At 65.7% G+C, this 14,666-nt stretch overlaps 2 protein-coding genes across 2 annotated transcripts; one reads left to right on the plus strand and one right to left on the minus strand.

Annotated features, from left to right (window-relative positions):
* Nucleotides 1-34: 34 nt before the first annotated feature.
* Nucleotides 35-4,705, minus strand: MEN1 (menin 1). The gene is made up of 10 exons (XM_059718477.1): nt 4,607-4,705; nt 3,835-4,287; nt 3,447-3,655; nt 2,944-3,072; nt 2,421-2,461; nt 2,242-2,329; nt 1,991-2,127; nt 1,632-1,770; nt 1,367-1,537; nt 35-1,095 (listed from the first exon to the last, which is right to left on the minus strand). The coding sequence occupies exons 2-10, from the start codon at nt 4,277-4,279 to the stop codon at nt 670-672; spliced, it is 1,785 nt and encodes a 594-aa protein (XP_059574460.1). The 5' UTR covers nt 4,280-4,287; nt 4,607-4,705; the 3' UTR covers nt 35-669.
* Nucleotides 4,706-7,498: 2,793 nt separating this feature from the next.
* On the plus strand, nt 7,499-11,004 carry LOC102569896 (phospholipase A and acyltransferase 3). The gene is made up of 4 exons (XM_014608882.3): nt 7,499-8,001; nt 8,341-8,437; nt 10,389-10,657; nt 10,791-11,004. The coding sequence occupies exons 1-4, from the start codon at nt 7,999-8,001 to the stop codon at nt 10,902-10,904; spliced, it is 483 nt and encodes a 160-aa protein (XP_014464368.1). The 5' UTR covers nt 7,499-7,998; the 3' UTR covers nt 10,905-11,004.
* The last annotated feature ends 3,662 nt before the right edge of the window (nt 11,005-14,666 follow it).

Here is a 14,666-nt window from a genome sequence, read left to right on the forward strand (position 1 = left end):
TCTCAAAAGCCCCCCCCAAAGAGGCGCCAGCATCTGGGACCCAAAATTCCCTTTATTGAGTTAAAAAAAAATAGACCATTTTTAGTACAAAAATTTCTTTTCTCAGCTTCCCTCCACCCCCCGCGCACACACACACACACACACACACACACACACACACACAGCCCCCGGGGTAGTGGGGGCTTGTTGAAGGCAACCCCGCCATTGGGGCTATGCCCGCCCAGCTGTCCCAGCAGCGAGGGGTGGAGGGTGTCAAGCCCCTCGGCCAGAGCAGCCCCCCCCCCCCCCCAGTGTATAAGCGCCCCCCAGTCCCAGGGCTCATGTTGGGGAGGGTCAGGGATTGACCTCAGGTGACCATAGCTGGTTTGGGGGACCCAGGGTGGGGCAAGTGGGCTTGGTGGGGGGCAAGGGTCCTGGGACCCACTGGGAGGGTACCTCGTCAGGCAACACAGGGGGGCCGGGGGGGGGGCGGGAACGGGATCTCAGGGGGGAGAGCTCAAGGGCTGGCCCCTGGAGGGGTTCGGGCACCCCAGGGGCTTGGGGGGTGGGAGTGCTGGGCCGACCTGGAGGAGTCTGGGGGGCCTGGGGGGAGCCTGGAGACCCAGAGGGAAGTGTGGGGGGGACCCCTGGGGAGGGGCTCAGACACCCCAGGGAGGCTGGGGTGGGGGGTCAGAGGGCCTTGCGCGGGCGCTTGAGGAAGGCGAGGGTGTAGTCGCTGGGAGCCGAGACCTTCTGCTTCTTCATCTGCACCTGGGACTGGGCCGTGAGTTGCAGCTTGATGGCGCTGGAGTTGATCTTGGCGGCCACCAGCAGCTCCTTCATGCCCTTCATCTTCTCGCTCTGGAAGGCCAGCACGGGGCCCTCGGGCGGCGCAGGGGCGGGGGCAGGGGGGCCGTCCTCGGCGCGGGGGGGACCAGCAGGCGTGGAGGGTGGCGGACGCCGGCGCTCAGGCACCTTCTTGGGCAGCGGTGGCTCCTCGGGCTTGGACTCGCGCCGCGGACCCCGGCGCCGGCCCTCGCGGGGGTCCTCGGCCCCTGGCTCCTCGTCCTCGTGCGCCTCCGCCTCCCGTGCCACCAGCGTCACCTTCTGCCGCACCTGGGGACCACACCATGAGCTGACAAGGGGGGGGGGCCTCACTCCTGCCCCGCAGGCCCCAGCACATGGTACCACTCACTCCTGATCTGTGGCGCCCCCCCCACCCCCATGCCCATCCCACAGCCCCCTGGCACCCCTCACTCCCAACCCACAGCCCCTCTGGTGCCCCTCGCTCCCACCCTGCAGTGCCCTGGCAGCCCCAGTGCCCTTCATTGCCAACCCGCAGCACTTTGGCCCACGGTGCCCCTCACTCCCGACCCGCGCCCCGCACCTGCCCGTCGAAGCGGCCCAGCGACTGCACGAGGAAGGTGGCCCAGCCCACGTGCAGCACGGGCGTGGGGCTGCCCTCCTCCCACTTGCAGATGCCGTCGTAGAAGCGCAGCAGGTGGGCGAAGCACTCGGGATCCTGCAGGGCCGAGCCCCCGCCCTGCACCGGCGACCCCTGGGGGGATGGAGAGGGGGTGACTGCCGGGGCCTGGCACAACAGGGGTTAACCCAGGACACACCCCCCCCCCCCCACCCCTGCCGGCACTCACCTCGGGGCGCTCCCCAGGCCCCCTGTCCTCGGGGGGCTCGGCCAGGCTGGCCACCTCCTTCAGCAGGTTGGGGATGACGTCGTTGGCGATGTCGAAGAACTCCTTGTAGATCTCCTCGTCCTCCCGGCAGTAGTTGTAGCTGGGGGGGAGGGGGGGCAAGGGGTGGGGGTCAGGCCTGGCCCCTTCCCCAGCCGGGATCCCCCAGGATCAGGCCCTTACTCACCGAGACCCCCCCACCCCCCATATCAGACTTGGAATCAAGTCAGGTCCCCTCCCCCTGCTGCAGCCAGGACCCCCCCCAAGATCGGGCCTGGACTGTGTCCCTTGGCCCCGGGCAGGGTATGCGGGGGGGCCCTCACTCCTGAATGACGGTGGCGGTGTCGGCCCAGGCCTGCAAGGCCTCCTTCACGTTCTTGTTGCGGCAGTGGTAGCCGGCCAGGTACATGTAGGGGTAGATGTGGTCGTTGCTGTAGTGCTGCCGCGCCGAGCTGATGCCCTGGGGGGGGCAAACAAGGGAGAGGAAGAAGTGCCCCATGCCAGGGGCCCCTCATTCCCGACCCACAGCTCCCAACCCAACCCATGCCCCTTGCTCCCGACCCGCAGCCCCCACCTTGTGATAGAGGGTGAGGGGGTCTGGCCGGCCGGGCGTGGGTTCCAGCTCTTCCAAATCAGCCAAGTTGCCCAGTGCCATGGGGTACCTGGGGGGGGGAGGGGACATTATTAGTGGGTGGGGAGGAAGGGGAGCCCTGAATAGTGAGGCATGGGGGGAGGGAAGCCCCTAATACCAACCTCTCCAGGTGCCCCATGTCATACAGCACCCACAGCAGCCGCTGCAAGACAGGACAGACAATTCAAGTGGGGTGGTGGTGGGGGGGGGGGGGGCTCAGGCTCCTGCCGCCCCCTCCCCTGCACAAGGCAGAGGGGATGGAAGAAGGCGCAGGGGGAGCTGGCCCGGACAGACAACCAGGGCACCACGTAGGAGGAGCATGAGGAACAGAACGAGAGACACAGGCAGACAAGCCGGCACAGCCGGCGCAGACAGGCGGACACGGGTGCAGTGACAGACACAGGCAGACCCAGGGACACAGGCAAAGACGGGCACAGAAAGACAGACGGTGCACGGGGGAAGAAGCCGCACGCAGGTCCGTGGCGGGGGGTCAGGGGTGGATGGACACAGGCAGGGGCTGGATGAGGAGCCGGAGACAGATGGATGGAGGCAGGGAAGCCCCTGAGGAGGGGTCCCAAGGGATGTTGGTGGCACAGAGGGGTTGGAGAGGCCGGGGGGTCTCGGCTGGGGGCCAGCGGTGCCCACCTGCTGCAGCTGCAGCAGCTCCAGGCTGTCGGTGTGCAGGTCGATGGAGGGATTGATGGCGCACACCATGAAGGCCACCTCCATGTGCCGGTCACAGCGCAGGTATGAGCCCTTCAGGTACAGCCAGCTCTGTGGGGACGCAGCCATCACCCCGGGCACCTGAGCTCCCCCCCCCCCCCACACACACACTAAGGCCCCCTGGGCTCTTGGGTTCACTGCCCCCTTCCCCCCCCATGCAGACCAAGCCCCGCAGATGCCTGGGTTAGCTGCTCCTAGACAGATGCCTGGATTCATTGCCCCACCATGCCATGGTCCCCCAGACACCCATGCTCACTGCCCCCCCGTGCCACGGACCCCCAAACACCTGGGTTCACCCCCCTCACAGGCTCCTGAGTTCACTGCCTCCAGACAAACACCTGGATTCACTTGCCCCCCACGCCATGGTCCGCCAGACACCTGGGTTCTCTGCCACACCTGCAGAGCAGGGGGCGCTGGGCCCGTACCCGCTCAGCGACGCCGGCACTGACAGTCTGGCCGCGCCGGTCCTCGTTGCCCTTGCCGTGCCAGGTGACCTCGGCCGTCTGCTCGCCGTCGCGCCCAAACACGACCCAGGCGTGGTCCTCAGACAGCGCCAGGTGCACGTCGGGCAGCCCCAGTGCCTGGCAGGCCCCCACCACCGCGAAGGCCACGCCCGAGCTGTCAAGCTTCGTGCCTGCGGGGATGGGACGGGTCAAGGGGATCATGGGGGGTGAATGCCTGGGGGCAGAGTGGAGGGGCACAGGGTCTGGGCAGGGCCAGGGTCCTACCCGGGGTGGGAACCTGAATCGTGCCCATGTGCCCCTTCAGTTGAGTCAGGTGAGAATCAACGTGCCCCCCATGCGTCCCCTGTACCGGTGATGAAGCTGAAGAGGGACTGGATGTGCGCGCGGTCCTTGAAGTAGGAGCGGCTGAGGCTGTTCCAGATGACGTCCGAGACCTTCTTGACGAGCTCGCGGGAGGAGAAGCCGTCGGGCCGGGGGTAGAGGGACAGGTCCACGGCGCCGCGGATCTGGGCGGTGAAGCGGGCATAGAGGGCAGCCACGATGCTCAGGTCGGCCACGGGGAAGTAGGTGGGCGGCGCGGCGGGCTCGGGGCCGGGCCGCGGCTCGAAGCTGATGCCTGGCACATTGGTGGGCAGCACGCGGTTGACGGCCAGGAAGTGCTCCACGAAGCCCAGCACCAGGGAGAGCAGCACCAGGTCCGGCTGCGGCCGCCGCAGCTCCGCCTCGAACAGCCCCACCACGTCCTGCACCGAGCGCAGCGGGAACAGCGCCTTCTGCGCCGCCGTCAGCCCCATGCTGCCGCCTGCGGGGGGGCACAGCTGCAGGGGACCCAGACGCCCGGACCCCGGCTCCCCCCACGCCCCTCCCGGGCGTCTGGACCCCGGCTCCCCCCACGCCCCTCCCGGGCATCCCGGACCCCGGCTCCCCCCTCGCCCCTCCCGGGCGTCCGGACCCCGGCTCCCCCCACAAACCCAAGTCCCCCTCCCACAGGGCACAATGGACCCAGGCGTCCGGCTCCTGGCCCGCCGCTGCCTCCCAGACTATGGGGGGCCCGGGCCTGCGGGGAGGAATGGGGGGCACCGACACCCCACGGCCCCCGGCTCAGCCCCCCCCCCCCTCACCAGGGCAGCCCTTCTCACGCCCCCCGCAGCACTGCACGAGCCAGCAGAGGCGCGCAAAGCATCACGGGAGGCGCCCCGCGCGCGCAAAGCATTGTGGGAAATGTAGTCCGCGTGGGACAAATGGTTGATCGGATGCCAAGATGCGCCGGGGGTTGGGAAATGGGAGGGGGAGTGCAATGCGTTGTGGGGAGGGTGGAGGCTGTTTCGCGGGGCATTGTGGGAAGTGGAGTTTCGAGGGGTGGGGGGCGAAGAGACCCAGGCGCCCGGGCTCCCAGCATGCCTTCACCCCCCCAGACCATGGAGGGGGCTAGGCCCTGGGGACCCTGGGGGGGGGGGCAGAATGGGGGACACTGACACCTCAGTGACCCCCCAGACTCAGCCCCTGCATGGACCCCCTGTGCCCTGCTCCATCCCCACCTCCCCCCTTGCCCCCCAAAAGCCCCTGGTCCTCCCCCGGCAGGGGCAGCGCCCTCACAACCCTGCAGCACCACATGAGCCAGGCAAGGCGTGCAAAGCCTCACGGGGGCACCCTCGCGTGCAAAGCACCATGAGAAACATAGTTGGGGGGATGACCTTGAGCAAGGGTGGTGCAAGGGATTCTGGGAAACGGGGGGCAGAAGGCCAGGCACAACCCACAGGCCCCCCCGCCCACGGCCCCGATCCCCAGCCCCCCATCGGATCCCAGCGTGTGCCCAGAGGCCCCCGTGGGAATAAAAGCTTTCCTGGTGGAAGAGGAGACCGTGGGGCAGGGCGAGCAGGGCCCACGGGCCGCCCCGGGGCCAGGCTGGCACCAGGAGGACGCTCGGTCCCTGGGGCCGGCGGGCGGTGGGTCCTGGGGCCTCAGGGTTAGGCGAGGAGTCCAGCGCGCAAGCGCCAGGACGTCCAGAACAGGACAACTGCGCCCAGGAGGAATCGTCCCAGCTGAATCGGAAGGAGGCAGAGGTTCGCCCAGCTGCCCACACCCCCCAGGCCGGGATCAGGGGGCGCCGGGCGCTGTGCAGACCCCCCAGGCCAAGATCGAGGCCCTGTTCTGCAGGCGCTGCCCACATCAATACCAGTGGACATGGCCTGGGGGCTGCAGGAGGAGGAGACCCAGATCGGGGCCCTGCTCCCCAAACTCCTGTCACCCCTCACAAGGGCTGTGCTCCCCCCCACCGTGATGCAGAGGCACATGTGCCCCCTCCTACCTCTCCCCAGCTGCCCTCACCTTCCCCAACCCCCTGCCCAGGACAGCCCCCCAGCCAACCCATGCTATCTCTGACCTACAGCCCCCTGACCCCCACAGTGCCCCTCACTCCTGACCCACAGCCCTGGGGCCTGACAGTGCCCCTCACTCCTGGCCTGCAGTCCACCATAGCCCTACAGATACCCCTCGCTCCCAACCCACAGCCCCCTGGCCTGCCGGTACCCTTCACTCCCAACCTGCAGCCCCCCCAGCCCTGCTGAGACCCCTCACTCCCAACCCGCAGCCACACACCTGCCCATCAAAGCGGCCCAGCCACTGCACGAGGAAGGTGGCCCAGCCCACATGCAGCCCCTCCCTCAGCTATCTCCCCACTGTACCCCAACCTTGTCTGCTCCCAGCGACCCCCAAATGTGCTACAAGAAAAAAAGCCATAGAGAGGTGGCAGGGGGGCCTGGCCTGCCCCACAGGCAGCCCCTCAGCTCACAGCTACCTTCTCCTCCCATCGTGCCTGGCATTTACCTGCGGAGGGCGCAGCAGGAGCCCCGGTTCTAGACGGTGAGATGTGCAGGGGGCCCAGGACCGTGCATTACGACTGAGCCCAGCCAAGGGGCAGGGGGGCGGGGGGAGCAGCACGGTGGGAGGCAACTGGCACATAAGGGGATTGTAGGGCAAGGGGGGCGGTGCGTGCCCGTGGGCCCTGGGACAGGAGGGGTGTCCCTCCCAGCAGCTGCTCGGCTTTCTGCCCCCGCATGTACACGTGAAACTAAAGTTGCTTCCTTATTCCCATTCCTTTTGGAAAGGTTGAACGCTGGGCCCTGTGCGTGGGCAATGGTGACGTCAGTCATATGACACTCAGTAAGGGCCGTGCTTCAGGCTTCTGCCCACAGGACCGGCCGGGATACCCCCATAGTCCTGCGGCTCCTGCCCGGTTCAGACTGTAATGTCACTCTCCCTAGATTACTCGCCTGCCGCACCTTGATCTTAATATTAAAGGTTGATTAAGGGAGGCCTGAGAGCGAGCCCTAATCCTAATAATTTCCCACGGGGTCTCTTGTGAGCCCCCACTAGCCTCCATCCATCCCGTGGGCCTGGCAGATCCCTCTGCGGCCTTAAGGGCAAATTGCACAGCTGAGCTAGGTGAGGGTCTCCTGGGTGAGGACCTGCGGCCAGCATGGTGAGCTGTGTTCACCGTGCCCCCTTGCTCCCTGCCAGATGGGAGCAGAGGATTGAGCTCCTTTGGGTTCATTGGCTGGGCCGTGGTGAAGAAGGCACAGGCCAGCTCACCCCAAACTGAGATCAGGGGGTGCCGGGCACTGTACAGACCCCTGCCAGCCAGAATTAGGGTTGCTGTACAGACCCCCAGCCAGGAGATCAGGGGGCGCCGGGCACTGTACAGACGCCCTAGGCCAAGACTGGGGCCCTGCCATGTCGGGCACTGCCCACGTAAATAAAGATCTCAAACAGGTCCTAGGGGCTGCAGTAGGAAAAGGCCCAGATCAGGCCCCTGCTCCCCAAACTCTCTCATCACCCCCTGTCCCCTCCTTAACCCCCCACCAAGCACCCTACACCCCCACATCCCACCAGGACCCCCAGTTCCTCCTACCCCAAGGATGGAAGACCCCAGTTCCCCCCCTCCCCAATGACGCAGTGGCACACAGTAATGCCCTGCCTCCTCCTAGCCCCCACTGCCCACCCAAGCCCCTGCCCAAGACAGCTCCTGTCTTGGGGGGTCGCCCCTTCCCTGTTCCCAAGCCCCTCCGCCCCACACTCACCATCCCCCAGCTATCTCCCCACTACCCCCAACATTTTCTGCCCCAGCGACCCCCAAGCCCTGTCCCTCCCAGCTCAGCTTGGCCCCAGGAGAGTGCTCAGGCCTCAGCCCCGTGCACCCTGGCCCGAGTCGTGGCTGCTCTGAGCTGCTCCGGCCCCTTTCCTGGTCACCACAAGCTGCCGACGGCCCTGCGAAAGGGCTAGAAGAAAGTCCCAGCCGAGTGGCGGGGAGACACACCCCACACCGGCTGTCACACATTTCTGTGCCAGCTTCTTCCTTCTGGGCAGCTGTAGCCACGGCTCCTTCGGCTACGCTGGCAGGGATCCCAGGAGGGGCCCCGACGGATCGGTCCAGCTGCAGGACAGCTCAGCGGCCCCGACCCCCTGCGCCGAGACCAGGGCTGGGGCAGCGGGACGGGCCTGGCCCCGATTCTAGATGGTGAGAGGGGCGGGGGCCTGGGGCCGTGCATTGAACTCAGCTCAGCTGCTGGGGGCAGGGCCCAGGCACGGGGCTCGGGGCAGCACTGGGGTGAGGGTTTGTGGGGCAGGGTGCGGGGGGCATGTGGCGTGCCCTTGGGGGCTCCTTGGCTTCCTGCCCCTTCCCCCAGAGCACCACCCTGTGCCATTCAAGGGAGCTGCTGGGGTGGGGGGGTGGGGTGCTGGTGGTCCCAGGGCCCTCGGCAGGGGGGCTTAGGGGCTCAGAGGGAATGGGCATGGGGGTCCTGGGAGGGGTGAGGAGGATCCTGAACCCCTCTCCCCCCCGGCTTCTCTCCCGCAGCCAGACCCCGGGGATCTGATCCAGATTTTCGGCCCCTTGTTTGAGCACTGGGCCCTGTACGTGGGTGACAGCTACGTCGTCCACCTGTCGCCGCTCGGTAATGCCTGGGCCTGAGGTGGGGGGGCAGGGGGCCTCTGAGCCAGGGGGGCAGCACCTTGGGGTGGGCTCCGGTGTACCCCCCCATAGGTGTCTTTGATGTGCCGTGGGGCCATGGGCTTCAGCCCATCACAAAGTATGAGCCTCCCATGTAGATGGCCAGCTTGGCCAGGAGCTCTGCCCCCACAGGTGGCTGTGCTGCAGGGGCTGGGGGCACAAATGCACCCCCAGGCATGGGGGGGGGAGGGGGGGGGCAACGCCTGCAGCTGGGCATCCTGACACCCTTGGTGGAAGCATCAGCCCGGCCTCCTGTCCTCAGGGCACACCAAGGGACCCCAAGTGTGCGTTTGCCTGCAGGCGCACATGCATTCATGCGTGTGCGTAGAAAGGCACGTGGGTCTGTCTGCGTGTACACGGGCACATGCGTGAATCCCCCCTCGGGGGGTCACATCTAGTCCAGCCCCCTGCTCCAAGCAGGACCAGCCCCAGCTAGATCATCCCAGCCAAGGCTTTGTCTAGTCAGGTCTTCAAAACCCCCAAGGATGGAGATTGCACCACCTCTCTGGGTAACCTGTCCCAGTGCTTCACCACCCTCCTAGTGAGAAAGTTCTTCCTAAAATCCAACCTCAACTTCCCTTGCTGCAGCTTGAGCCCATTGCTCCTTGTCCTGTCATCTGCCCCCACTGAGACCAGCCCAGCTCCAGCCTCTTTGCAACTCCCTGCAGGCAGGTTAAGGCTGCTATTCAATCCCCCTCGGTCTTCTCTTCTACAGATTAAATCAGCCCATTTCCCTCAGCCTCTCCTCACATGTCCTGTCCCCCAGCCCCTCAGCCACTTTTGTCACCCTCCGCTGGACTCTCTCCAATGTGTCCTCATCCTTTCTGTAGTGGGGGCCCACAGCTGGACACAGGACTCCAGATGTGGCCTCCCCAGTGCTGAATAGAGGGGAAGAATCACTGCCCTCCATCTGCTGGCACCGCTCCTGCCAATGCAGCCCAGGATGCCGGTAGCCTTCTAGGCAACACGGGCGCACTGCTGGATTGTATTCAGCTTATTGCCCACTCTCCCCCCAGGTCCTTTTCTGCAGAGCTGCTGCCCAGCCCGTCATCCCCAGCCTGTCCCGGTGCAGGGGACTGCTCCCTCAGTGCAGGACTTTGCACTTGTCCTTGTTGAGCCTCCGGAAATGTACATTTAACTGTAACAACTACAGGACTAATGACACAGCCTTTTTTGCCCATTTTGCCTTATATTGCGTTTTTTTAAAAACACAATATCTCATCTAGCAGACGAGGGCACGTTCCAAAAACGTTCAACTTGTTTCTCACTTCGATCTCACACTGAGTACGACGGTGCTGGGCCCTTTGATCTTACACCGAGCCCTACCCCTGGCCTGTTAGCAATGCTTCTGACTTTTCTGTAACTGGAGAAAAACGTGCGTCGTGTGTATATGCAGCGACGCATCCATGCGCACAGCCCCTTCCAAGCTCCTCGCTCCACCCACGTTCACTCAGGTGTGGAAATAGGTTTCAGGGACGCATCGGGCGTGCGGTCGCGCTGCTTCCAGAGCCTGGGTTTAAGTTTACGTGGCTGAAAGAAAGGTACGTTTCATTGGAACAAGGACAGAAACCCCATCTGCCCTCAGATAATCTTGGGATCATTTCTGGCCCCGTTTCCCATCTCATGAGCACACAGGTGCGACATAGCTGATGGACGCAGGTGTCGTCTTGGTCCTGGGTGGATTTTAAAGGGAACAGCAGGTCCCAAGTGTATTAGTAAAGTTTCTAGTTAATTTTTAGCTGGAGAAAAAAGCGCGGGGTTCGATGTGAGGATGCCCCAGCCCAGCTGCACCCCCGTCTCGTGATCCTAGATGTGCCCACGTGCATGTGGGCACCACTGGGTGAGGGTCCACGGGCAGCACGGGGGGTTCATCGCACTTCCTCGCTCCCCGCCAGACGAGAATGGATGGCTCAGCTCCTCCCGGCTCACGTCGGGCTCGGCGGGCTGGGCCGTGGTGAAGAAGCAGCGCCTCTGCGACGTGGTCAGGGGTGACAGGTACCGCGTGAACAACAAGGACGACCGGAGGCGCAGCCCGCGGCCCGTGGGCGAGATCCTGGCTGAGGCGGAGGCCGAGGTGGGCAAGAAGCTGTGGTACAGCCTCCTCTTCCAGAACTGCGAGCACTTTGTCACCAAGCTGCGCTACGGCCGGCGCGTCAGCCACCAGGTGCATGCTGGCCCCGCTGTGGCCCGGTGTGGGGCTGCGGGCGCCGCCGGCTGGCTCTGGGGTGCGGCGCTGGGGGCTCGGCCAGGGCCGGGGGGCCCCGACAGCAGGTAACCGGCTCCTCGCTGTGCCGCAGGTGCGGGACGCGGTGACCTCCGTGGCGCTCACACTGCTGATCTTCATCTCACCGTACTTGTTCCTGGCAGCGGCAGCCGCCCGCGTGAGCTATGTGCTGCAGCGGGAGTCCTAACAGCCCCCAGCCTGGCGGGACGAAGGTCAGCCGGGCCCGGGGCCGCGTGTGCCCCGTAGCACGCGCTTGTGCTTGCTTCTTGCACCAATAAACCGCTTGGCCCTGCACAGGATGCGACCCTGTTCTGGATGGGGGTGGAGGGTGCAAGGGGGAGGCGGAGGTGGGATCGCTGCTGAGCGCCCAGGCCCATCTCCCTGCTCTCGCCCCCAGCAGGAGGGATCCCAGCCCCCCACACCCTAGGCCACGGGGGACCAGCCCCGGTGGGGGCCCGGGATGGGGGTGGGGCGGAAGGGGGGGCACTGACACCCCAGGGCCCGGGCTCAGCCCCTCCGTGGCCCCCCCGCAAAGCCCCTTTCACCCCCCAGCACCAAGCCAAATGAGGTGCGCAAAGCATCATGGGAAACGTAGTCGGGGGGGGGTGCAAAGGCAGCAGGGGGGATGTTGGGAAACGGAGGGAAGCAGGCGAGGCGCGCAGGGCACCTTGGGATACATAGTCCCGATGGGGGGAACGGAGGTGGCGTGGGGGATTCTGGGCGCTGGGAGAGTTGGGCAAAGCATCATGGGAAATGTAGTCCGGATGCGGGGGATGGGAGGGATGTGCCAAGATGCCGCAGGGGATTGGGGAAAGGAAGGGAGAGCGTCGCTATGCATTGTGGGGACGGTGAGGCCTTGTCGCGGGGCACTGTGGGAAATGGAGTTCGGCTCTCGGGGTATTGGGAGCGCTGTCGCGATGCATTGTGGGAATTGCAGTGCACCGCCTCGGGGCATTGTGGGTAGTAGAGTTCCCAAGCCCCAGCGCGGGATCCGCTGGGAATGGGAGTCCGGGCCTGTCGCAAAGCCTTCTGGGAACTCACCCTGTCACGAGCCATTTTGGGACACGACGTCTGCCCCGGGGCAGTGTGGGAAATGTTGTCCCTGACTCCTGGTGCCGCAAAGCACCACGGGAACTGCCTGCAGGGAATGATGTCATGGCTTGACCCTCCTCTTCCCCTCCAGCGCGCGGGCTTTTATGGGATATGCAGTCCCGCGCCCTCCCCGGGACCAGGTGTAGCATGGGACTGCAAAGCATCATGGGAAAGGTAGTCTGGAGCGGGGCCAGGACCCTGCCTTGCGTCTGTGCATTGTGGGCCTGGCAGGCCGGAGCCGCAGAGCACCCTGGGAACTGCAGTTTGGACCCTGTCCTGATGCAGGGTGGGACCAGACCCCAGTGCATTTTGGGAAGGGAAGTCTCAAGCCCCCTAAGGCATCATGGGAAGGGTAGTTTGCAGACATTTAGGGGGAAGGGACAGGGCTCTACCCTGCCGTGGTGCATTGTGGGTGCCGGCGCCAAGGGCAGCTGGGAGTTGTAGTCCACCCTCTTCCACAGGGCATGCTGGGAAACCCGCTGACATCATGTTTGCAAGCCTCCAGTGTGGTCGTGTCCCCCTCGCTCCTTCTCCAGACACACACACTCCAGGCGCGGCTGCCGGGATCCTCTCCCTTCCTTTAATTAATTAAAACAGCGTCACCGTCCTTCGTTAGCTCTTATTTACAACCTCCATCCCCGGCCTGCCACACGCGGGGGTGGGGGCGGCGCTGGGGCAGGCAGAGCCCGCCGTGGGGGCGCGAGCGGACGTAGCCGGGCTTGCAGGTGCAGCGGTAGGAGCCGCTGGAGCTGACGCAGCTCCCGCTGGTTCAGCTCCCGGCACTCGTCCGTGTCTGGGGGGAGTCGGGAGTCACGGGGCAGAGCACCCACGTGTCCGGCGCCCCGCACCCCGCTCCCCCGCACTCCTCCCCGTACTCAGGCCCCACGTGTTCGGCACCCCCGCTCCCCTCCCCGTACTGACACCCCACGTGTCTGGTGCCCCTCACCCCCACTCCCCGTACTGACACCCCACGTGTCTGGCGCCCTGCACCCCTGCACCCCCACTCCCCGTACTGACACCCCACGTGTCCGGCGCCCTGCACCCCCACTCCCCGTACTAACACCCCACGTGTCCGGCGCCCTGCACCCCCACTCCCCGTACTAACACCCCACGTGTCTGGCGCCCTGCACCCCCACTCCCCGTACTAACACCCCACGTGTCCGGCGCCCTGCACCCCCACTCCCCGTACTGAGAGCCCACATGTCCGGCGCCCCGCACCCCCTTCTCGCCACCCCAGGATCAGGACCGCACTTCTCTGCCAGGATCAGGCCCCCCCACCCCCAACAAACCAGCTGGCACCCCAGGACTGGGCCAAAATCAGGACCACACCTCCCCTACTAGAATCAAGCCCCCCCAGGATTGGGACCACCCCCCTGCCAGGATTACCGCCCCCTCCAGGATTGGGCCCAAATCAGGACCACACCCCCACTTGGATCAGGTCCCCCCACCACCCACAGCGGGATCAGGTCTGGATTGGGACCATACCCGTCTCCTGCCAGGACCAGGGTCCCCCGCCCCCCGGGCTGGGCCCTGCGCATGCAAGCAGCTCACCGGGGCCGCGGGGGGGGCAAGGTCTGCACTGGTGCCCCCAGGTGCAGGCGCGACGGCAGCATCACTCGTGGAAGGTGACGGCTCCAGCGCCCAGCGGCCCCGCACACATCCCGTCCTCGCCCCAGTGCTGCCAGCACACATTGCGCCGCTCGCCTGCCCGGTTTGGGCCGGGCAAGTCTCTGGTCAGAGATGTCCCTCTGCTCCAGACTCTGGCTGCTGGATGCCCCCGGGCACCTCCGCGATTCCACTGGGAGCGGAGAACTTGCTCTCCCTTTGCTTCCCCTTCCTGCCCAAATACCTGGGAGGCACCACTCACTCTGCCTCGGGCTGCGGATGTGCTCCAAGCTGACCGGCCGGCATCAGCCGTGGTCTGAGGAGCCTGGTTTCTGGTGGGAACGGAGTGACGAGGTCGCAGAAGGCCGCAGGGGCCTCTCGGAGGCTGGACAGCGCCCGGCTGGGGGCACCTGGCCCCAGCGCTCTTTCCTGCCCGGGGCAGGGGGTCGGACTCGGCGGTCTGTTGAGGTCCCTTCCGACCCCAGCATAGATGACTCTATGGAAAGCTTTAAAAGTGGCTCGCTCCGTTTTGGAGGGGGCAGACATCTGGGGGCACTGCAACAAGCAAGCAGCCTCCAGAGCTCAATGGGCCTCTGCATGAGCGTGCGAGTAACTTATACACTAAAACCCGGGCAGATGTTGTCCTCCAGGTCCAGGCAGGCGGCGGGCTGGGGTGGGAAGGAAGCCGTGCGGGAGGTAGAGGCCCAGATGGGGCATGGTACTGGGAGGAGGCAGGAAAAAGATCTTCCAGGCCAGGGCCCACTGGGTGGGCGAGGGGGAGGAGTGGGCTGCTCGAGTCTCCAGACTAAAGAAGAGCGAGGACAAGCTCACGACACACCTGCGAGACGACGCGGGAGCAGAGCACCGGTCGAGGGAAGGCGTGCTGGAAACGGTGACCGCTTTCTACCGAGAACTCGACACTGCACGGCGGGAGGGCCCGCGGGCCATGCAGCAGAGCCTGCAGGGGCTCACCCGGGCCCTCGGAGAAGCCGAGCAGCAGCAGCTGGAGTGAGAGTGGACACCGGAGGGGCCCAAGCAGACCCTCCAGGGGTTCGACAATGGCAGGCCTTCTGGGGCAGGCGGCCTGGCCAAGGAGTTTTACGCGACCTTTTGGGACCTGGAAGACCCCGAGAGCGAGTGCAGGAGGGGCACCTGGGGCCGGGATGGACCGGGGCCTCATAGATTCATAGGTTCATCGATGCTGGGGTTGGAAGGGACCTCAACTGATCATCGAGTCCGATCCCCTGCCTGG

This window comes from Alligator mississippiensis, chromosome 15 (genome assembly GCF_030867095.1).
Source record: "Alligator mississippiensis isolate rAllMis1 chromosome 15, rAllMis1, whole genome shotgun sequence".
NCBI classification, from domain to species: Eukaryota; Metazoa; Chordata; order Crocodylia; family Alligatoridae; genus Alligator; species Alligator mississippiensis.

Excerpts from the sequence above, each read along its gene's own strand:
- MEN1 (XM_059718477.1), bottom strand. The coding sequence starts at position 4,279 with ATGGGGCTGACGGCGGCGCAGAAGGCGCTGTTCCCGCTGCGCTCGGTG. Across the intron at positions 1,771-1,990 it reads ACCGCCACCGTCATTCAGGA|CTACAACTACTGCCGGGAGG; the intron begins GTGAGGGCCCCC and ends CCTCCCCCCCAG. Across the intron at positions 1,538-1,631 it reads GGCCTGGGGAGCGCCCCGAG|GGGTCGCCGGTGCAGGGCGG; the intron begins GTGAGTGCCGGC and ends CCATCCCCCCAG.
- LOC102569896 (XM_014608882.3), top strand. Across the intron at positions 8,438-10,388 it reads CGTCCACCTGTCGCCGCTCG|ACGAGAATGGATGGCTCAGC; the intron begins GTAATGCCTGGG and ends GCTCCCCGCCAG. Across the intron at positions 10,658-10,790 it reads GCCGGCGCGTCAGCCACCAG|GTGCGGGACGCGGTGACCTC; the intron begins GTGCATGCTGGC and ends GCTGTGCCGCAG.